At 44.1% G+C, this 23,018-nt stretch overlaps 1 protein-coding gene across 2 annotated transcripts; it reads right to left on the bottom strand.

Annotated features, from left to right (window-relative positions):
- Window positions 1–1,235: 1,235 nt before the first annotated feature.
- Window positions 1,236–19,143, bottom strand: LOC308127914 (heparan-sulfate 6-O-sulfotransferase 3-B-like). 2 transcript variants are annotated; one of them, XR_013936526.1, is made up of 3 exons: window positions 18,338–19,137; window positions 2,787–4,090; window positions 1,236–2,686 (listed from the first exon to the last, which is right to left on the bottom strand). XR_013936526.1 is itself a non-coding variant. In XM_080493324.1 (2 exons), exons 1-2 carry the CDS (start codon window positions 18,880–18,882, stop codon window positions 3,355–3,357), a joined length of 1,281 nt encoding a protein of 426 aa, XP_080349450.1. In that variant the 5' UTR covers window positions 18,883–19,143; the 3' UTR covers window positions 1,236–3,354. The 2 variants fall into 2 exon arrangements, 1 of the variants encoding a protein (XP_080349450.1); XM_080493324.1 differs by having other exon boundaries at window positions 1,236–4,090; window positions 18,338–19,143.
- Between the last annotated feature and the right edge of the window lie 3,875 nt (window positions 19,144–23,018).

Raw genomic sequence — 23,018 nt, 5'->3', positions numbered from 1 at the left:
TACCTGGACCGCCGGCAGAACCAGGCCGCCGCCGCTCCACCTGGTTAGCATTAGCGAGGCGGGTACGGACAGGCCTGCTGCGTGACTGACGATATCGTGATCATCCCTCTTTGATTAGGTCATTTCACACGAGACAGTTCCAGAAACTTCTTTTTATAGGTATGACTAACCCCAAAGCAATTCCGTCAAACTTCTCCAGTTTGCTTTCGTCTGCATTCTTCCCCCGATGAGTAACCGGAGCCTCGAGAAACGTCGACAGACACTTTTGTTTTTGTTGAACTGGATTCAAACAGACTCCAAAAAAAAAAAAATCAATGCTGTACTTCTGAAGGAGGGAAAAAAATGTTATGAGTACGAACTGAAGGTAGACACACTAAAATAAAGCAGTAAAATACAGGTTTTTTTTTTTTTTTAAGAGTTTTACACTCTGCCTGTCTTTTTGCTCCTTTACTGATTTACCCTTGATTGTTTTCAGCTGTGCCTCATTGCAGATCGATATTTCTGATACCAGGGGTGGCGATAAGTGGGGCTAAGCAGTGCTTAGTGTGTCTTTTAGATTTACCAGCCACATAAGGGATTTTTGCATGTATTTGCAAATATCTATATCGAATCGGTATTGCCGATATCGACCTGAATTTTACTCAGTATTGGATTGGCATTGTTGGATATCATCCTGAATTTTACCTAGTATCGGATTAGTATCACTGATATTGGCCTGAATTTCACTCAATATCGGATCGGTTTCGCTGATATCGGCATGAATTTTACTCAGTATTGGATCGTTATCGCCAATGCCAGCCTGAATTTTTCTCAATGTCGTATTGGTATCACCATTATCGGCCAAAATTTGTCAGTATTGGAATCAAATTGGTATCTGATCAGAATTGACGATACTGGCATGAATTTGACTTGAAATCGAATCGGTATCACCAATATCAGCCTGAATTTTACACAGTATCAGATCGGTATCGCCAACATTGGCTTAAATTTGGCTCATTATTGAATCAGTATTGCCGATATCGGCCTGAACATGACTCAGTATCGGACCGAGACTACCAATATCGGCCTGAATTTGATTTGGTATCAGATTGGTATTGCCGATGTAGATATACAAAAAAAATGAAACATTGTCCATGTTCAAATAGCGTCATCCGACACTGCTAGTAGGAATTTTTCAAGTTTCTTATCTGCAGGTTGCATGAGGGGGGTTTGGAAGAAGAAGCTGGCACGTGTGTAGACGTCACATCTTTTATAACGTTAACGTGCAGGAGAGGTACAAAGCAACATCCCTGCATTTCTTTTCTTCTCTTTATTGAACACATTTCCTGCTTCATGTGAACGCCGGCAGCTCGGTCGGAGGAGAAAACAGAAACGGCGTCAGATTGCACACGACACGGAGGATCGTCCTTTCTCTTCCTCGGGTTAAGAAACATTCACACCGATCGGAGGACGCTCAAAGCAACGAGGAAGAAGTGCAGCGCTGCTCACGCTCATTCATGTCTTCACAAGTAATGCGATTCTTCTAAATCGCTATATTTAACCTTCAGGCATCATTATTTTGCAATTAAGTCTATTTCTGCTACAAAACTAAAAAAAAAAAAAGAACTTTTTAAATCAACTTTCCTAAAAAAACAGTTCAAATGCATATTTTCCACAAATGTTGAAAAAGATTTCTACCCTTTAAATGCCAGTTTTATCATCTATTGTTTGGTTTTGATTGTTTTAATTCAAATATGAAACGTGTTTCAATTATGTAAAGAAATATTTCCTGCAGTTTTGTCCATTATTAAGGATATGTGCAAGCCTGTAATAAGAAAATAAGATATTGCTTTTAATAAAAATTACAATCTAACAATATAATACAGAATGTATTATAATGTTTTGTAATAGCCTTGAGATTTTAAATATTGAAAATAATGTCCTGAAATTAAGAGCGTTTGAAGTCTGTTTTTACTTCTTTCACTCCATTATTTTGAAATGTTGGCTTGAAATAAAGCTGTTCTTTAATTTAAAGAGCAAATCTTCAACCCAAAGCTTGAAAATATGCATATCCTATTTTGATCATCTTTAGGATACACAAGGCAATATTTCCCATTCGGTTTTTGTTGATAAAAAAAAAAAAGGCATTTAAAGAGTTAAATTCTAATGATTCATTCATCATTAAAAAATATGTATTATTCTTACAGCATTTTGTTATGCATGTTGTTTTAACGACCTAAAATGACACTATACTGAACTGATGCCTGAAGGTCAAGTCCAAGTCAGAGCTCTTATTGTGAAACAGAGGAAATGCACCCTGGATGTAAGATTTCAGTTTGGTCGTTAGAAGCTTTGGAGGATTAGACTCGGACTTTCTTCCACCGGCAGTTCAGGTTTTATTTCGGGCTCTAAAATAGCTTGAGAAAGCAGTGAAGCCTCCAGTACCAGAGGTAGCAGAGTATTCTAGTACCAGAGGGGGTACCAGTATTCCAGTACCAGAGGTAGAATAGTACTCTAGTACCAGAGGGGGTACCAGTAGAAGAGTACTCCATTACCAGTATTCCAGTACCATAGGTAGTAGCAAAGTACCCCAGTACCAGAGACCTTGCCAGTGCTTCAGTACCAGAGGTAGCAGAGTAGTCTAGTACCAGAACTCTTGTACCAGAAATGGTACCAGCACATCAACACCAGTATTCCAGTACAGGAGCTGGTACCAGTACTCCAGTACCAGAGGTTGCAGAGTAGTCCAGTACCAGAACTCTTGTACCAGAAATGGTCCCAGCACGTCAACACCAGTATTCCAGTACAGGAGATGGTACCAGTACTCCAGTACCAGAGGTAGCGCCAGTACTCCAGTATCAGTACTACAGTACCAGAGGCCGCATAAATTACTTCCAGTGATTCATTACTTTCAGTGATCTATTTTTTGAAGTAACATACTTCTAATAACCAAACTTAAATCCCGACACTCAGGCCTGAGGTGCGTTCAGGTCGTTGCCTTCAGTGTTGGCAGTCGACCACAGGGGGGCCTGAGTGGACCGTTGCGCTCGCGGCGCCACGTGGACTAACATAAACCCCGCGGACACACGGAAAGCGACGGGGCCTTCGTGTTAACGCTCCAGCAATTAAGCCAAAACATGAATGTGATCTTAAATGATCCAGGGTACGTTTCAACGGCGTTTGTTTGTGAAGACGTTCAGAATGAAGAGAAGAAGCGAGTCGGAGCAGAACCGTCGATACATTTCAGCCAAAAATAGCCATAAGAGGGGGAGAGAAGAAGAAAAGAAAATGTCTGACAAATACATCCATCATAAATATTAAGACACGGTCGGGCAGGCGGACGAAGAGACGGCGGAGGGGGAGGGGCTGGATGAATCACCACCGCACCACCTGGCTGCTGTAGTCCTCTGTGGTGGCTGCCACCTCTTCCTCCTCCTCCTCCTCCTCTGCCGCTCCTCCGCCCAGCCTCAACAGCTGGCTCAGGTAGGTCCGGTGGCGGCGCTGGCGCTCCCGCCGCCGCCTCAGGCGCTCCTCCCGGTGCTGCTGCTGCCGGTCGTACTGGTAGCGCCGCAGGAACAGCTCCCTGGCGTACTCGTACAGCTCCACGTCCAGGGCGTTCAGGCCCTCGATGCGCCAGCGCACCTTCTCGCCGATGCCCACGCTGGCGGCGCGGGTGCTGTTGATCTGCGTGAAGGCGCGGATGAAGCGCAGGCCGAACGTCCGCTCGAACAGGTACTGCGTCTTGCGCTGGAACTCGGTCAGGCCGTAGAAGGCCATGTTGCGCAGGTTGGCCTTGGCGCTGGCGAGCAGCACGCGGCCGCGCTCCAGCTCGCTCATGGACGACATGTTGTAGCAGCCCACCAGGCTGAGGTCGGCCAGCATGCGCACCTGCCGGTTGTTGGCCAGGTTGGACGGGCAGTTCATGAAGTCGGCCAGCGCCACGCCCGTCCAGTCCTCGCCGCTGTAGCAGGCGGGCAGCTCGTCCTGCGTTGGCGGGCGACCGTCGCACATGTGCAGCGCCGTCTTCCAGGTGGCGCCGCGTTGCACGTGCTTCCACTCGCTGAGGTAGCGCGACACGGGGTCGCGGAGCATCGTGATGTAGTAGAAGTTCCTGCGGAGACGGAACGAAAACGTGAAACAGGTTTTAACACTTTGTTTTTAGGCACCAAGAGTTTTAACTGTAATGATCATTTTGCTTTAAAACTACAGATGTAAAAGTTTAATTTTTTTATCATAACCATGGCAACGGTGTAGATGGATTGATAAAATGGATCTTAAAAGTAAAACGATTTTATAGAATTATTTATAAATAATTCTTATTTAGAACATTGTAATTTAGTTCAGTAGATAAAATTGATTTTTAAAATTAAATAAAAATGTACAAAACAATTATTTAACATTTATTGATTCAAAAAACTTTAAGAACATAAATGTGTTCAATGGATTTAAAATTACTGAAATTAAATGACATTTTTATAAAGATTTAAAAAAAAAAACCACCACATTTGTTCCAGTTTAGTGCAGCTTTGGCATTTGTGTTTTTATGTTGCAACTTTTGTATTTTTGTGCAGCTTTTGCTGATGTTACAACTTTTGCAGCTTTAGTAGTTTTGTTGCAACCTTTGCATTTTTAGTCCAACTTTTGCATTCTCTTTTGCCGTTTTTGCATTTATGTTGCTTTTTTTTTTATTTTTATTATAGGGCACTTTTTGCATTTGTGTTGCAGCTTTTGCACTTTTAGTGCAGCTTTTGCATTTGTGTTGCAGTATTTCATAAATGTGTCGTCCAACTTTTGCATTTTCAGTGCAGCTTTTGCATTTGTGCAGCAAAACTTCAATTTGTGCTTCAGAATCTTTAATTGTGTCACAGCTTTTGCATTCGTGCTGCAAAATTTCTTCTAGTGTTGCAGCATTTTATAAAATTATCTTTTCCATTTTTAATGCAACTTTTCATGCGCGGTGACGACTCTGGACAAACGCTTCCTGTTTCACATTCTAACGAAAGACAGAGTGAAAAAGATGTCATGAATCTTCGTCGCCACCGCCCGGCCGTGACCTCACCTCCGTCCCCGACACCGGTAAGACGAGAGATCTGACATTTGCCGCTCTCTGTCGATAGGTCACCATGAAAGCGCGCGGAGGCGGGGCGGCCATATTGATCGGCAGTCGGCCGCCACAGACACATGAAGCAGAGTCGTTTTCCAGGAAGTGCAACAAAGCGCCGCGTGTGCGTGTGTGCGCGTGTGTGTGTGTGTGTGTGTGTGTTTGCCTCGAACTGTGTGTTAGACGGCGAGGTAATTGATTTAGCCCGTGCTGCAGCGGAGCATTATCTATCTGTCGGCCATGATACCATCAGCAGCACTCACTTAAAACATGGCCGCTGATGGAGATCCGTCGTCTGGATGGAATCGCTTTGAGGCTGAGTGGACTGAGCTGGCTTCACTCCGTAACACTCTCAATTAATCTCATTTCTGTTTGCCAGCCACGTTCAGACTGATACGATATACTCCACGAGTGAAAAACAACTACAAGTTCATATCCTGTTTTCAGATGTTGCTTATTGGTATATCGAGTTGATTTCAGTATAAAGTTTAAAAGAGATGATAACACATGCGTGAATTCAATCTTCAATTTTAAATGTAATTTTAATTCAAATCTTAAATTTGATCTACTATTTTGTATGTATTTTATTTCATGTCTATGGAATTTCGATCTGGTTTTTTTTTTTGTTTAAGTTTGGTTGTGATGAGCTGCAGGATGGTTGAATTTCCCTTCGGGGGTTTATAAGGTGCCGTCCGTCCGTCCAACAAAAATCGCCTCCGGGTTTGTTTTTGCTTCCTTCCTGTATCGCAGTACTGACGCCACGGTTGCTAGGCAACCGTCGTCGGCAACGCCTCATTTCGTTAGTTTTATCGCGGGAAAGCTAAGCTGAAAAGGCGAAAAACTGTTTTAATTTGCAGTCGTTCCATTTGGAAGCGTATTCGACAATAAAGTGACGATTAAGGACAAATATAAATAAATTGCACTTATGCTAATTGCCTCTTTTTGTGATATATTTTTCTGGCAGTTTTGTAGTTTAATGAATGTTTCCGGGGCTAATGAACGTCCTGTCTCGCTGCGTTATTCCCCGCCGCTGCCTTTGCGAATGCGCCGGATGGCGTTTAAGCCTCTGTGGCCGGGGCAGCGACAAAGAGGGAGCATCCCCCCGCGACCCCAGCCCTCGTCAACGTGGAGGTTTGTGTGAATCTCGGAGACAGACGGTGTGCAGGCGAGACCGAGCGTACCGTCGCTCCCCAAGTGTAATCAGTTTGTGGCGTTTGGCCGGCGATCAATATGACGCCTCGCCGCCGCTGCCCTTCCTGCTGCCTCTCACCTTTGTTCACATCGGAAACCTGTAAACGCCATCGATCCATTTCTATCCCTCCCTCCCTCCCTCACTCCCTCCCTCCCTCCCTCGTTAATTCACTCACCACCATCAAGGACACCGTCAGACTCGTGTTAAAAGCCTTGATGGAAACTATTTACTCCGCAGAAGAGTCGGCCCGTACAAACAGGGAAAAAACAACCTCTGTAGGGACAACAACTATTTTTTCAGTTTTGTAAAGGAGAAAATCCCATGTTTCCCTTGAGTTTTTTTGTTTGGTCTTTTTGTTCAAACCAGAATCGCCCACAAGGGGGCGTCACCCCAAAACAGGAGGTTTTGATTTTTGTCAACACCGGCGGCTAATATCATAAACCCGCCTCTGCTACATTTAATAACCACTAACTGCCAGTTGCTAGCAACTAACCACTAGCCACTAACCGCTAACAAGTAACCGCGAGTTGCTAGCCACCAACACATACCGCTAGTCGCTAATCACTAACTGCTGGCTGATTACCGCTAACCACGAGCTTCTAGCTACTAACCGTTAGCCACTAACCGCCAACAAGTAACTGCTCGCTGCTAACTGCTAACCACATGCCGCGAGTCGCTAATCACTAACTGCTGGCTGATAACCTGGCCGCTAACGGCAAGCGGTTTGCAGCGTATGAACTTTGAACAGCATCGTCATGATTGACAGTTCCCGTGGCCAATCAACACGTGCCTAACAGGAAGTTGAAAAAGTGTTGGAACGAGCTCCATAATTGATTTCTTTTCCTACTAAATGGTATAAGTTTTAGTTTTAGAACACCAGCTGCTAACTCCTTTAAAGCACGAACATGAGTCGGGGCCTGACTCATTCGCTTTCCGATGCGAGTCCGCACGGCGGGTTCGGAGAGAAAGAGAAGAAGAAACCTGGAAGAATAAGTGCCGGGCGGCACATGGACTTCACACCTGAGTCGGGGCGTTGATAACCCGCACAGCCGGAGAAAATCCACTTTAAAGGTGTGTGTGGTCTCAGCGGGGATCCGTTAACCATCGGCCCCACCAGAGGATTTCTGCCCGGACACTTTCTGCACTTCATCTGTTCCTCCAAAGTCACGGCGACGATTTATTTCTCCTTCTGAGAAACTCTCCGTGTGCTCGTTATGAAAACTTGCTATCAGTCAAATAAACGGCGACAACCTTGTGATTGTACACATTTACCCAAATTAAATAATCTAGACAAAGAGTACATACCGAGGGATTTGAATCTTTTTCATTTGGATCTGATCTCAACACTGCCCCCTAATGACTCGTGTTGGAACTCCATCCTTTGGTTTGTAGTCGTGAGTATCCAAGATGAAATGAACACAGAATATGAACAAAACACATCGTGAAACTATCAACCATTTGCCTCAGCTCTTAAGCACGTACAAGACTTTTTTCATTCATAATCTCAATGCTGCCCCCTTTCTACAACTGGAGGTACAGCAACATTTGGTCCGTATCCGTGAGATAAACGTCATACGCCTTGTCCTGCGCAGTGGAAATGAAGCTATAGAGTACGGAGCACCGGCTGAAGATCCAGTGATGGAGGCGAAAGTGGGGGTGTTGGAGGGTGAGCAAAGTGGGAGTGTCGTCACATCAGTCTGCCGGACGAGCAGGATCCATTTACACTCATCTGATTCTCCCTCTTTTCATAATTTAATCTTCAATTACAGGGAAAACGATCTGCAGCCCATCTGCACGCCGCGCCGCCGCCGCCGTCAAGACAAACTGCATGTGAGAATCAGCAACGCCACGCCCTCGTTAACGCTGCCAACGACACAAGAAACCAACTATTATTAGGACGGAACACAACTTCCTGTGAGGATTTTAACGAGCGACGCACCGTTTGACCGATTCTGCTGAAATGTTCCACCTATCTGCTGAGCTGAAAGGAAAAAACCCGAGGGAACCGACGAGACTTCTGGAGTCGGGGCGTGAAGAGCGTCAACACTTTGCTTTGAGACGTTTCAGCTAAACAGCCGCCAGTTTGTTTGGTTTAAAAAAAAAAAAAAAAAAAGGGATTACTTCTTCGCAGGTAACGGCGTTCTCGCAGAGTTCTCTTTCAGAGCTGCCCACGAGGAGCACGCCGCCGCCGTGGACCCACCGTGCGTGCAGCCCGAGTCGCTTTAGCGTCTTAGCCTTAACCTTTGCTTGACATCTTAATCTTGGCGGCTTTGTGAGGTGTCAGCCGGCGCGCTTGCTCGGGTCCGCACGGGATAAATGGAAGACGGTGCTCTGCGAAAAGGTCACGTCTGCCCACACGGCGAGCTCGGCAGGAATCTCTGAAAGGGCCTTTTAGAAATCTGTGAAGGCCGCGGCTTCCATCTCGCTTCGCAAAACCCCGACGCGTCCTGTGTTTACCGAGAAATATCCACGACCTCGACGGCGTTTCTAATGCAGGAAAGTGATTTTCATCAAGGTGGAAATATTCTAGCATTGAGGTGAAAATCACCTGGAGACGTTTCTGAGCCGCTGCGAGTCGTACACCCAGAAGGGCAGCAGCCTTCTTCTTTTCTTCTTCTTCTTCCCACTTGTTTTTCTTTTTCAGATTTTCTGTCTGTTACCCATTTTTCTTTGTTTTTCTCTGTTTTGCTTTTTTTCCCTTTTCCTTTTCTTATTTTCTTTATTTTTCCTTTTAAATTTTTTTTTCTTTTCATTATTTTTTCTACAAATTCGAACGAGTTTGGGATTATTACCAATACCACTTATTTTAAAGTACGAGTACGAGATCTAACCTTTAGCTACTTGCTGATACATTAAGCCTAAAACTCTTTAGCATGTAGCAGTTGGCATGTAACCTGAAACCCTTTAGCAAGTAGCTTTGCTGGTGCGAGCCCTGAAACTCTTTAGCATATAGCACTGCTAGTGTGTGAGTGCTGAAACTCTTTAGCATATAGCATGTAGCCCTTTAGCATGTAGCACTGCTAATGTGTGAGTGCTGAAACTCTTTAGCATGTAGCATGAAACCCTTTAGCATGTAGCACTACTAGTGTGTGAGTGCTGAAACTCTTTAGCATATAGCATGTAGCCCTTTAGCATGTAGCACTGCTAGTGTGAGTGCTGAAACTCTTTAGCATGTAGCATGAAACCCTTTAGCATGTAGCACTGCTAGTGTGTGAGCGCTGAAACCCTTTAGCAAGTAGCATGTAGCCTGAAACCCTTTAGCATGTAGCTGTGCTGGCGTGTCAGCCCTAAAACTCAATAGGAAGTCGTCTAAAACAATCATATTTCCTGATATTTCTTGGCTCTGTGGCTCACCGGGGAAATGGGACTCGTTCTATCTGCTTCAGTCCATAATGTTTCATCTCTCATGCAAAGCACGGAGTGTCTGACGTCTCACCGAGACAGAATCCGCGAGCTCCTTAACGATCTGTCTTTCAGGATGTAGCTCTCGCAGAAATCTCCAGGTTTCTGTAAGAATCTGGATTGTGGATTATCCCCCCTCCCCTCCCCTCCCCTCCCCCGTTCCTCCTCCTGCCTTGTATAATAAAACCTTGTCTTGGTTTGCCCCTAATCCCGCTGAGGAGTGTGCAGATTACCCTGATCCCCGGAATATCTCACATTTCTCACAGGAACAGGCGACCGACTCCACAACATTTATCCGAGGATACGCTCTCGTCTGAACCCACATCGCGTTTCCCTCGTTTTACTCGATCCTGCACCTGATTTCTCTCAAAATATCTTCACTTTTGTGAGAAATTCAATGTTTAATCTGAGCTGGTGAAACTCGGCATAAAAAAAAAAGGGATAAAAACAAGTTTTACACGGAAAATCCTCCAGTAAGCTGTCCCTGTTTACCCGAGCCACAAGTTATTCTCCGAACGATTCAATTGCACATGTGAAAATGTTGTAGTACATATGCCAGGCCTTTGAGCGCCGCTGTTACGCTGCCATGGAAATACACCAAAAACGGAAAAGAAGACATGGCGAATACTCCTGCTTCTTCTTGTGTTTGAGAAACGCAACGTACTAAAATTAAAGTGACTAGCATCAGTAGCTTCTGCAGCGCCACCTGGAGGATGTAGTCCGCCATTGTTGTTGTTGTTTGTTATGTAACTTGTTATGTAATTTGGTTTCTATGGCTGTAGAAGCAGCAACAATGAGTTCAGGAAAAAAAAAAAAATTTTCTAATAAATATTTGTTTTCTTTTAAAAGCTAAATCAGCTTTTGTACACTTGAAATGTCCCTAAGAATTCTCTGTGTTTATTTTGGGGACTGAATGTTTGCGATAATAATGACGGAGTCTGTTGGGCCTTTCCCATCGGACATCACCAATCAGGAATCATGATCACTTCATTATCGCGTTCACACACTCGGTGGCTCTTTATTTTTACCGACGTGGCGACAGAAAGAGTGTGTGCTGCTAAAAGCGGATAATTAATTGGAATTCATGATAATTGCAATCGAAGATCCAAGTATGTGACTCGGTGTTCAGGCATCAAGGTTTTCTTTTATGATGACAAAACTGCAAATATTTTAAAAGTCAAGAACAGAAATTATGTAAGCAACAGCGGGACTTAGAGGGACACTTTGTTTGAAATGTGTAATTCCTCTCCAAACTGTATTTTTAGCCTTTTCTTTGAGTAATCATTTTATTTTAAGCTTTTCAAATATCTTCTTAAGATATTTTGAGTATTTTTTTTCAACTAAATATGTCTTATAGTCAAGGAAGTATGGTAAAAGCCTGGAGTTTTAGCATTGTACACACAACTTCCTTAAAAAAGTTACCTATAGAAGTAACTTGTGTGTATAATGCTGAATCTCCAGGGTGATACCGTATTTCCTGGACGACAACGTTCTTTCTTTCCCCCCCTTTTTTCTTTCTTTTTTACTAAATGTTTTGTTAATAGCCAGTAATAGCCTGGAGTTTTAGCATTATACACACAAGTTACTTTTATAAGTAAACTTGTGAAGTCACTTGGCGCACACTGATGACATCATAGTTGATTTCAAAGCGTAAAAGCTTCTTCCACACGATTATACATTTCAACACCTTCCCCCCCTCCGAGCTGTCGTCATCGGGCCGTGCGGTAGAACACCGGGGTCACGTTTCAAACGGCGTTTGGCAGAAATCCCAGCGTGCCGAGTCGCAATTTTAAATTCGTCACCCGCAGGCTGGCGGGCACGTGATGTGTGAAGAGATGTAATCACTCGACGTCCATGACACGTCAGTAAGCGCTCGTCGCTCAGCATTCTGTGGCGGGTGGGATTCTGAAGAAAAGGACTAAACTCCGACGCATCACAGCCGCTACATTACAACATATAGGATCCCTCAGAAGACCTGCAGTTTCACCCGCGACTAAAAATAAAAGTCCACTCCTCCTCCCACTCAAGGTGATGAATTGCAACTTATGAGACACAAAGGTTTCCTCAGAAATGAAGAAAAAAAAATCTAAGTTCTTCCACTGAAATAACTTTTTTTGCCATTTTCTTCTAAGTACGCACCATCATGTTGTAGGAAACGGCGCTAGCAGGCAAGTGATGCATAAATGTAGGGAAAAGATTGCATGTACATCATTTAGCATCGTCCAGGAAATGAGATTTCGCCAATCGAGCGAATGCTCCTGGGATGAAGAGAATGCTACTGTGATAAAGCCAATAGTGTTTTGATCAAGTTAATGCTACTAACATTAACGTACGATGATAGCAAGAGCTAACATTACTGAAATGGAGTCGATGTTAATTGAGTATTTTTAAGCTCTTTTTATTTATTTTTTTTTTTGCTATTTTGAAGCATTGTTTTTTGTTTTGTTTTTCTAGCTTTTTAAGTATTTTTGGCTAAATGATTTAGGTATTTTTTAAAGCTTTTTGTGGAATATACTTTTTTAGTATTCTCAGCAAATCTTTTTAAATGTATTTTAGTTTATTTTTTGCAATTTTATGATATAAATCCGAATACCATCACACCAAGTAAAACCCGTAACCCATCGCTGCCCCTCAGAGGTCAACAGTGGTATTACTGAAACCTCACACGCTGCAGCTTTAACCCATTCACCACCGCGAGAGTCAGACTGTCATTGTTCCTGATGATAAAACCAGGGGGGGCTCTTGTTTGTACGTAGAGTAAAGCCAGAGAATTAATGTGAAATAATGAGGTCGGGAATACGGTTACAGACTCTGACTGCTCAGCGTGGCTCCGGCGACGTCGTCCGGTGAACAGAACGGTTTGACGTGTGTCCTCGCAGCAACCGCAGCGCCCGCTGTGATAAGAATGGCGTGACCGCCGTGCTGCGAGCCGAGCCGCCAGGAGCCCATCACACACTAACACACTTCCATTACTTCATGTGTTGGACGGATCTCCTGGATATGTTCAATTATAGAGTTTCGCCGGAGATGAAGTCAGGAAGTGAATCCTCTACATTTTCTTTTTACTTTATGGGTCAAAGCATTTTCTAAAGGAGCGATATCATCCCTCTATTATACCAGGAATGAAAAGATAATGGAGACGAACCATTTTCCTCAGAAGTAAAGATTTTCACTCTTCTACTGAAGCCAAACCACGAGGAATCAAACAAAGGAACCAAAGGGAGGACTAAAACATACTCAAATAGCTAAAAAATAGTCCAAAATAAAGGGTTAGAAATAGTAAAAAAAAAAAAAAAGCTAAAATGCAAAAAGAAAATTGCTTAGCTAAAAAATAATAATTTTTAAATACCTAAAAAAATACTCAATATAGCTAAAAATTGTTTTTTGTTTTTTTTTTAATTCCTAAAAGCATAGCTAAAAAAATTGTCAAATAGCAAAAAATCAAATTATGTAGCTAAAAATACAAAAAGAAAAGGTAAATAATATTCAAATAAATAGCAGAAAAACACTCAAAATGCTAAAAAATACAAAGAAAATGGGCTGGAAAGGCTCAAAAACTAAAAGAAAAACTTAAAAAAAAGAAAAAGAAAGCAGTCCACTACAGTCTGATTTATTATTAAACCAGAAATACCTTAATACTCTTCTCATTCCGATATAAATATAAATTTGATTTCAAACACTAGTTGACGACTCAAACTGAAGTTTTCCCTATTTTGCCAACATCACATTGCAAAATATCTAAATACATCAAGTTTTATTCTGGAGGACCAGTGGACATCTTTCATTTTCCCTGTTGAAATTCAAACCACTTCTCACAATATCCTATTTAGCCGAGCCCAAGTGGCACCAGAAGTGTTTGGATTACCAGTAATCTTGGTAACCGATGACGCAATTAGTGGTTTTCTTATTTATCTATCTTTAATCCTTCAGCACGTCTCGGAAGTTTTTGTCAGCCGGCCAGAATCCCAGCAGGTGATAAAATAATCATTAGGAAGACGGGCTGCGGTGATACTGTGGACGTAGACGCCAGCGTTATGAGCCTCCTGGCTGGCAGAGTGCGTAGGAAGAGAGGTGGTTTGAAGGTGACGCTGTAAAGCAGACAGATGGAGCTTCAGCATCCAGAAAAGACCAGCAGGACCAGCAACATCCACCAAATGTGCTAAATATTCAGCTTTTTTTTTTTGTACTTCCTGCAGACGCAGTAATGAGGTGACTCCAGGCAAAAGCCATTATCCATCACTGAGTGGCGTTATCATGACAGGGGACGGATTCCGCCGCCGCCGAGGAGAGGGATTGTGGGAATATTCTGTACACTCGGGGCACGCTGGAGCATTTTTAGTCACACTTCGCCTGGTCGCCCCCCCCCCCCCCCCCCCCCCCCCCGAGACACAGGGATGTTTCATTAGGCAGCAGATGTCGGGTACAGTGAGGTGGGCAAGTTCAGGAACGTATATAGAGAGAAACCCGCAAAGTAACCAGCGCCTGTGGCGGCGAGAAACCAACTACTTCATATGCAGTCAGAACAGAGGCCACGCTGTGGGACGTCTTATTATGAAAAACTTTGAAGGCATCATCAGCTGGTATTCTCTCGGATCCAGTCTCTCTTCAATCGATTCTTATGATTTCTGAGGAAATTAATTAAACTCATTCTGACTCTCTTTCATACCACAACTTCCTCTTCCGAGATCACGAGAGAGATTTTGACTTGATCTAAAAGATTGAGGTCCGGTGTGTCAGTAATCGTCCTGGTCATCCTGCGTCTCGTGTGTTGGGAGTCTAAACAAACCATCATGTGGCCTGAGTTTCCCTCCCTGACGGCCGGCTGGATGAAGAGTGTGGTGCGACGTCTGATTAGCAGGCTGTCGGCTCGCTGGCCGCTATATGCGACAAGAGTCTTTCCTCCGACGCCGCGAACAGCGCGTTGAGTGCTTTGTGAACTTTGCGATTATGTCCGAAGTTCAGGTGGCTGCAGGGAAGCAGAGCGGATTAGAGTCATTCAGTAAAGCGGCTCTCATGCTGTTAAACCTTTTAGGGACGAGTGCAAAAGCAGAGTATGTAAACAACAACAGAGGATTCACGCGGCCGATTAGATATTGACATTTTCGGTTGTGTTTTACTTCGCCTTATCGAACTCATTCTGTAGTGCTGGGTACCCCATCGGAAGGGTGACGAAAACTCGTGCGGTTCTTTCAGTACCATCCACAACTTTTGCAGTGGGGGACGCACAGTCCTTTTCTTCCCCGTGTCTTCCTAAACGGCGTGCGGACGGATAATGCAGCGGACGCTATCCTCGGGGAGGAACTGACAGATTTGTGGCCGAGGAGCGAGTTATGACTCACGACTCGTCTTGGAGAATTCGCCGGGTAGAAGCCGAGCGGTGACTCACCATCAAGCGGCAGATTCCTCGTTCGTCCTTGAGCGAGACGGCGGCTCCACGAGAGCCACAGAGGAGCAGCGCTGACCTTTGACCTCCGCCGTGGGAGGACAGGATGACAGCTTCCTCGCCGGAGGCAGCGAGGATCAATCACAAGCGGGGAATGATTCTGGAGATAATCACTGACGCCTCAACCGATCCGCCGCTTTACCCTCCAGAGACTCATCGTTCCGTTTCCTCAAAGCGCAGAAACGTTTCAGGAATCCTGGCCCAGTGCCAAACCCCCACACAGTCGTTTTCACTTAGACCGCCACAAACTTCGTCCTTTTCCAGCAAAAAAAATATATTTTTATATTACTTGTGGAAACATTTCTAGTTTCGTCCGGCCGACGGCCGCTGATCCTCGGCTGGTTATTCTATGGATTCGTGGCGCGTTGACCGGAGTGTTGTTGATTGTCGGGATTTAAATCCTCAGATTAGACGTGATGGCGTCCATTGAGCGAGGTCACGTGACGCGACGGTCTGGTGTCAGTGGAACACGGACCACTTCGGTATATAACTGAATTACTGTAAAGCTCGTTACCTGGATCCTCGCATCGCAAATGGGTTTTTGTTTCTCTCCATGTAACAGAGCTCCTCCTCTTGTTCAACATTTACACCAGACACGGATGAATGAATGAATCTTTGGTAATTTTGTCCCTTTTTTTTTTTTTTGTGCTTTTGACATTTTGTCCTGTGGTTGAAATTTCAGAACTAGTTAATCTCACAATTTTCCTATTTTAATCGTGATTGATTGCACTTTTGTTTTATACTTCATTGTTTCAGTTTAAATTTATTTTATTTACTTTTACAATTTGATTTACAAGTCATGAGCTAATCAAGGTCATGAGCAGCCAAATTATTTAAATTCCTAGTCCGGAAAATACGGTAAACAAATTTCTTTTATTTTATTTTTTTAACCACTAGTCCGATTTGACTTGCGAAAAATAAACAAAAACTTAAGCAGATGAAGTGTTTGTGTTACAAATAAGTTTTTTTTAATCTTAATTTTTCATTTTTTTTTAGAGACATTTATAAGAACTATATAAATACATTGTAATGGGAGTTTTTCTGTGGTACTGTACCAGCATTCTGATGTCACACACTGACATCTTGTGGTCCATGAAGGTATTTACTGATATATTTTGATATATATGCCATATTTGATGAAGACTCACGAGCAGCCAAAGAATTTCAAAAGTGTTGGGTATAGTCCAGAAAATACGGTAGTTAAACCTGATATTTTTGACCACCATTGCGATTTGACTGTTAGTAAACGCACAAAAACTTATTAAGTTGATGTGCTTGGGTAGAAAGAACAGTGCTATTTCTCTTTGTTTACCTACTTTTTCTTTCTTTATTTATTATTTTATATAATTATTATTATAGCCGAAATATTATTTTATGTTCATGTTAATGTAAATACCATGTACAGTCCAGAAATATGGTAGTTTAACTGAACAATTTGTCAAAGGTGGAAAAAATACCTTGCAGTTTAAAGAGAGTTTGTTAAAGGGTCATTCAAATAAGTTAAAGTTACCGTCAACATGTTGATAGGTATCTGAGAGGACGAGGGATTGGCTTCAAGAATCCTGGATCAGGTTACAGGGTCACATCAGCAACGTTCTTCAGGAAGAGTTTTGTCTTTTCAGGCAAGTCAACGTACCTTTGACAGGTTGTGACGGCGTCACCTGGTGGCGTGTGACCCGCTGGTAACAGCTGGTAAAGGAAACGTCATCCAGCACCAGATGATGTTTCTGGCGAAGGAGGACGCACGCCATCGAAACATGTCAAAGGTGTCGGAGATGCACCGATCCAGCTATTTCAGTTTCGATCCCGATGCGGAGTATTCGCCGATACGTGCTTGGCCTAAAAAGCTCTATACCTTTACACTTAGAAAAGAAAAGTGGTACTACCAGCACCTTTTAGTGTGAAAAACTTCAGATTCCGTCTGTCGCTCCGGGACGTATGACGTAGCAATAGATTGAAAGGTAGAGGATTCCTCTATTTGGTGGAACGAGTCCGACCTCAGGTATACGTCGCCTTTTCCGATATCTGATAAATCTGTTTTGATGATATCGGGCCGATATTGGATCCATATGTAGGATCGCCGCGTCCCTAAAAGGTACTTTTTTAAAAACCTACTTGTCTGAAAGGACTGTGAGGCTGCAGGTGAGACTGAGGACACCAAGTCCTCCAGCCAGTCCCCTCTGGCAGGAGGCTTCGGTCAATCAGGACCGGAACCTCAACCCCCAACCCCTACCCCCCTACCCCCACCGTCCTCCTGAACAAGGACCTAGACCCCCACTGGAAATGAACTCGTCTCTGATTCGGAGTGTAAAAGAGTGTTGCTAACGTGACCCTGTAACCCTGAAGCAGGACTCCTGAAGCCATTGTCTCAGACCCCCCCCCCCCCCCCCCCATCCTTTACCGCCCCGGTGACAGATGGCGGTCTGCTCTCCCAGGTGTCCGTGAGGCAAATTGGTTGAGGCGGATCGGCAGCACCTCGGAGGAACCCTGACCTTCTTAAGTGATTTAGTCTGTTAAGCAGAGCGCCGTTTGCTCCGGTAATTACCGGAAACTGTAACAGACCCGACACGCAGGAGGACGAGGCTGGACTCCTCGCCGGGACGCTGCTCACGGAGCCATGTGGTAGTGTGTTTCAACACTGCTCACTTCCTGTCCATCACCCCCCCACTGGAGGCTTCACTCATTCATCCTCCACCCTGGCACCAGGTGAAGCAGTGGATTACGGAATTGGATTCACAGTTTAATCCTTCATTCAGTACGATTCGTTTATTGTAGAATGAGTGGATGAACTGATTCAAATCACTCTGATTGGTTCATTTATTCATTTATAGGGTTCTTCACATAGGCTTCTTATAGACGAGTGAATACATTCCACACTCTTATTTCTTGTACGTCCATCTAATAAGCCATTCATTCATTTATTCTTCTGTTCATTTCAAGGAGTAAACAGAAATCTTATACAAGATATTAACTAAATCTTTTTGCAAGGTCTGTCAAACTAATGTCAAGATCTTACATTCATCCATTCATTCATGCATCCACAAGTTTTTTTCCTGGAATTATTCTTATTCTGTTGAATATTTAAAACATTTATTCACTCATTCATTCACCCCCCCCCCAAGTCTGATTTTGAAAGAAGGGATGGATGCTGAATGGATGAGTTATTGATGGAAGGATGGATGATACTGATGAATGAATGCTTTCCTCTCCCCGGACTCACCTGCGGCTCCTGGCGGGGGTCTTCCGGTCCCTCCGGCCCATGACGCCGGGCACGCAGCTGGTGAGCTCGGTCCAGTCCGCGTGCAGCCCGCAGCTCCAGCCGGTGGAGAACCGGGAGAAGAGCCAGGACTCGGCGCGGCCCGGCCGGTGGCAGGTGCACTTCCTCTGGCCGGGCAGGCAGTCGCACGGCCGCTCCAGCTGGATGTTCTTCACCAGGTGGCGGCCGAACGTGGTGCCGCCGGTCTTCTGGATGTGCAGGAAAACCATCACGTCCTCCCCGCGGATGTCGAAGTCCACGTGCCGGTCCAGGTCCCGCTCCGTGAAGTTGAACCGGGACGTGATCCGGGACGGGAGGTCCTCGTCCAGGTCCGGGTCCGAGGAAACGAGCTGGAAGCCCGCGGAGGAGCGCTGGAAGAGCCCGCTGTCCTCGCCCCGCAGCGAGCAGCTGTTCCGGTCCGCCGGACACACGTACTGGTACCCGATCGTGAGGAAGAGGACGGCGGCGACCGGGATGAAGAGCAGCCGGTGGAACTTCTCCTCCACCATGACGGCACGCGGGGACTCACGCACACGTTACCGGGATGTCCGAGTCCTCCTGCCCGCGGAGCATCCTGCTGCAGCGCCTGCTCAGGGAGCTCCAGTCCCCGCGACAGGTGGCAACATCCCCGTTACTCCCGTTACTCCAGGTTCACCCGGTCCTCGGCAGCTCCCGCTCCTCCACGCGCTCACACCTGTCCGGACGTCACTGCGCGAGACTCACGCACAAGCATCCCGCAGCATCAGCAGCTCGTCCCGCCAACTGCCGCTAGAAGTCTGAGCCGCGAGCTGCGCTGTGAGCTGCGCGAGGCAGCAAGGCACACGCAAGTAACCCCCACGTTTCCCGCCAAGACCTTCGAAATAAAACGCTGCTTCGCGAAGTAAAGACCGACAAATAATCATTGTGAATTAGAATAAAACATATTGTTTCATTATTAGAATAATTTAATTATTAAATCATAAAATACTGATTAAATAATCACATTTCTGAGATTATTTCATATTTCTGAGATCAAACTCAGGATATTTAAAAAAAAAAGACGTTTTCTACAAAGAAAGAATTGTAAGAATGTTTTAGGGAAAAAAGTAATTCCTTAAATGAAGGTCAGAATTTTAATAATTATCATTTGATTTGGAAATTAGAGTAATTATTCTTGATTTATTCAAAATATTCTGATTAATCTCATAATTCTTGTCAAAATTCTAAGAAAAATAGTCACAAATTAGATGTTTATAAGTCACATTCACAGAAGAAAAGAGTCTGCATATTGAGAATTTGAAAGATGTAATTAGAAGAGAGAATTCTAAACTGATAATTCAGAGATTAAATTCATAATTCCAGACTGTTTTTGCAATTTTAATCTCATACTTCTGAGAATACGTGAAAATCCTTCAATTGGGGTCAAAATTCCCAGAAAAAAGTCATGAATTGGATTTTTTAAAGTCTTTTTCTGTGGGGAAAAAATGAGATTAAAGTCAGATTTCAGACTTTTTTCTAAAATACATTCTTAAGAATTATTTGAACAAAAGTTAAAAATGTGTACCTTAAATTCAAGACTCGGTTTTTCTTTTTTAATTTCCTTTTATTTTTTTCAGTTTCCTCAAAACCTTTCTGGCTGTTTTTGCTGTTTTTCTTTGTATTTATTGTTTCAGTAGCAAAGGTTAATAAATTTTCTTTGATAACATGTTTTATATTTAATAAATATGGAAATCTGAACCCTGCAATCAAAGCAATTACCTCCAGCACAGATTATTCATTGTACGCAAACTACTGGCCTATCACATCAGATTTTTCACTCTTTTAAGACTTGTTTAAATTCAGGTTGTTTTATTTTGAAAACCTGGCGGAAGAAGCCCTAGTGACATTACTGCAAGCTTACACGCACATTCATAAGCACGACTTTAATTGAGTCTATTCATCTCTGATCTCACAGCTCAGATTACATTTTAAATGTTTATTCTACACGGAGTCGTTAAACGAAATTAAAACTGTTTATTGGCTCTGTGTGTTTTCATGAAGCGAACGAGTGTCGAGCATCCAGAGAGAAATCAGAAGGTAAAGCAGTGCTATCATGAAACTCGACTGGACTGGAATGAACCACTGGACTGGACAGAACCACTGGACCGGAGGTGTGCATGTGCAGTAACACTCCATAGACCATAGAAAAGTTCCACCTCGGGAGCCGGTGTAACCACTCCTGGTTTCAGTGGATCCGAGTGGCGGTGTTTTGTAAACCGACCCCCAAAAAGTCATGAAAGTTTTGCTGTTACACTCGTTTTCACTCGTGTAAACGGGGCCTAAATCTTGTGCAAAGAAACAGTGAAGTTCGAATCTGGGTGCCATTTTTTTAGTGACTCCAGATGGAAGCAAAGAGCCCAAACCCAATGAAAATGTATGATGGAAAACCCATTCATCATTAATCGTCTTGTAGATTCCTGTTTGCCTTCCGACCGATACAGTCAAACTTTGCTTCAGTTTTCTAAGTGCAGCGTGACTTGGTGTACTCTGGACAGTTAAATCCGTGACCTTGAAGAGTCCGGTAGAGTTGACGTCTCTGTATGGATCGTGGATTTCCTCTAAGCCTCCCCCGATCAAAAGCTTTGGTTATTTTACCTAAGATGGCTTCCGTCCATTGAGGGATTCACCCAGGGTGCACTTTAGTTTGTTCAATCCTCTTTGTGCCGCCGTGCACTCCGACTCCGACTTAATCGTCATGGGAGTTTAGCATGTACCCCCCCCCCCCCATATAAATGAGAGAAGTACAATATGAAAATATTCAGAATGAGCTCTGTTTGATCTTTTTTCTCCTTAATAATTGAATTTCAATCGATATAAAGACAATTTAAGGGAGACTGGATACGTGACAACACCACCATTAACACATTCATTAAAAAAAACTGACAAGTAGAGAAGAATAATGAAGAAACGGGAGAACGTTCTGGGACTGATGATGCAGTCTAGTTTCCCCTGGTCGATAAGAGATAATCAGTGGTATTAACAGGAGGACGTTTCCAGAAGTTCAGCGGCGTATTAAAGTAAAGTCTGGTTAAAAACCCTGGTGGACTCGGTCAGGATCACAGCAGCACTAATGGACGGTTAAGAAGATTGTTCTGGAAGATCAAAACTGATGCAGGAGAATCAAACTGTTTGAGGGGATTAACATGAGCTGCAGGAGGAAGAGGAGGAGGACCAGGACCAGGACCAGGACCACACCACCATCCCCTCCATAGACTCTTGGAGCGTCTCCTAACGTCCCAGACACGTTTCTACCACAAAACAAACTCACCACGTGAATACACAGGAGACTATCTTCATCCTCTTCCTCTTCCTCTTCATCTTCATCGTCTTCCTCCTGCCATTTTAACTGCTCTCGCAATTCTCGCTGTTTTAGAACGTTTTAGCTATTTCTTTATTATCGTTGTCATTCATCAGACCCTTTCCCTCCATCTAGATATAAAAATAAACATTAGATCTCTCTCAGCTCGCTTCCTAAACATCTCCTGCTGCTGGAGGCGACGAACATCATTTGTCTGTTATATATTTTTCTATAATTCCTCGGCAGTCAGGGTTTTTTTTTTTGTTTTGTTTTTTAAATCTATTATGACCCGGCAACACTCACAGGAGACAATGAAAGGAAACTTGTCTTTTTCATCTCTGCTTCCCACGAGGCTGAATCACCAGGTGACCTCTCGCCGCCTCGTCGGAAATAGACAACAAAGAGTCTGAGATGAAACCAGGTGGGCGGTTCTGGACCCGGTTTGAGGCGATTCCAGCCGACACGTCCGTGCGTCTGGGTTTGACGCCACAACTAAAAACCCGCCGGGTCGGATTTAACAGCCCGATGGCGAGAAGAAAAAAAAAAACGGAACACCTGAAGTCACTTGTTACCGTGGTAACGCTTGTTTAGTTCACTTTAAATTGTGAAAAGCTGAAGGGGTTGTGGAGGGAGCGGATGGGGCACTAAAAAAGCATTTTCGGTTTCGATTGCGATGCGTCGTCGGCGTAAAAGGTTAAATACTTTTAGACGTAGAGAAGAAAAGCAGTACAACCAGCCGCCACTTCGCTCCATGAGCACGACTGAAAGGTTGAGGATTCCTCTGTTCGGTGGACCGAAACCTATCAAAGGTACAGGTTGCATTGTCCGATACCAGATCAATCGGTTTTGATGATATCGGGCCGATATTGGATCCAGATATGGGATCAGTGCGTCGCTAGATTTTTTTCTTTTTGTTTCCTTTGGCCATTTATAAGTGTGTAGAACTATTTAGTTTAGGCTTTGAAAAACAACATTTGAAGACCCACATCGTTGCAACCTGATGTGATCGTTGACCATTTTAGCAGTTTTAGCCGTTTTATTACTGGTGGTACTGAAACTCTGCGCCACCGTCAGACTTTCCAACACTTCCGAGACGCCGCGGACTGACTGAGGTTCAGGATGCGGGCCGGTCCAGATCCTGAAGCTCCTCCATGAATAAATATGTCCTCTCCTCTGCTTGTTACTACTGCGACTGTTATTTATAGCGGCTCTCTGTCCGCGGTGGAGGGAGTCGCTCTCCAGGGGTTTCAGGAAGTGGAGAAGATAAACCGCCGAGCAGCCGCCGCGCCAAATCAACTCATAAATCAAGATGTAAAGTGAGCGGAGGGC

The sequence above is a fragment of the Lipophrys pholis genome (genome assembly GCF_963383615.2).
Source record: "Lipophrys pholis genome assembly, chromosome: 23".
Classification (NCBI taxonomy): Eukaryota; Metazoa; Chordata; class Actinopteri; order Blenniiformes; family Blenniidae; genus Lipophrys; species Lipophrys pholis.
This window is presented reverse-complemented; position numbering and strand designations above follow the sequence as displayed.

Bases quoted from the DNA above. Each gene is read 5' to 3' on its own strand.
- LOC308127914 (XM_080493324.1), bottom strand. From the start codon at position 18,882: ATGGTGGAGGAGAAGTTCCACCGGCTGCTCTTCATCCCGGTCGCCGCC. The intron at 4,091-18,337 runs GTGAGTCCGGGG...CCGTCTCCGCAG, and splicing joins ACCCCCGCCAGGAGCCGCAG to GAACTTCTACTACATCACGA.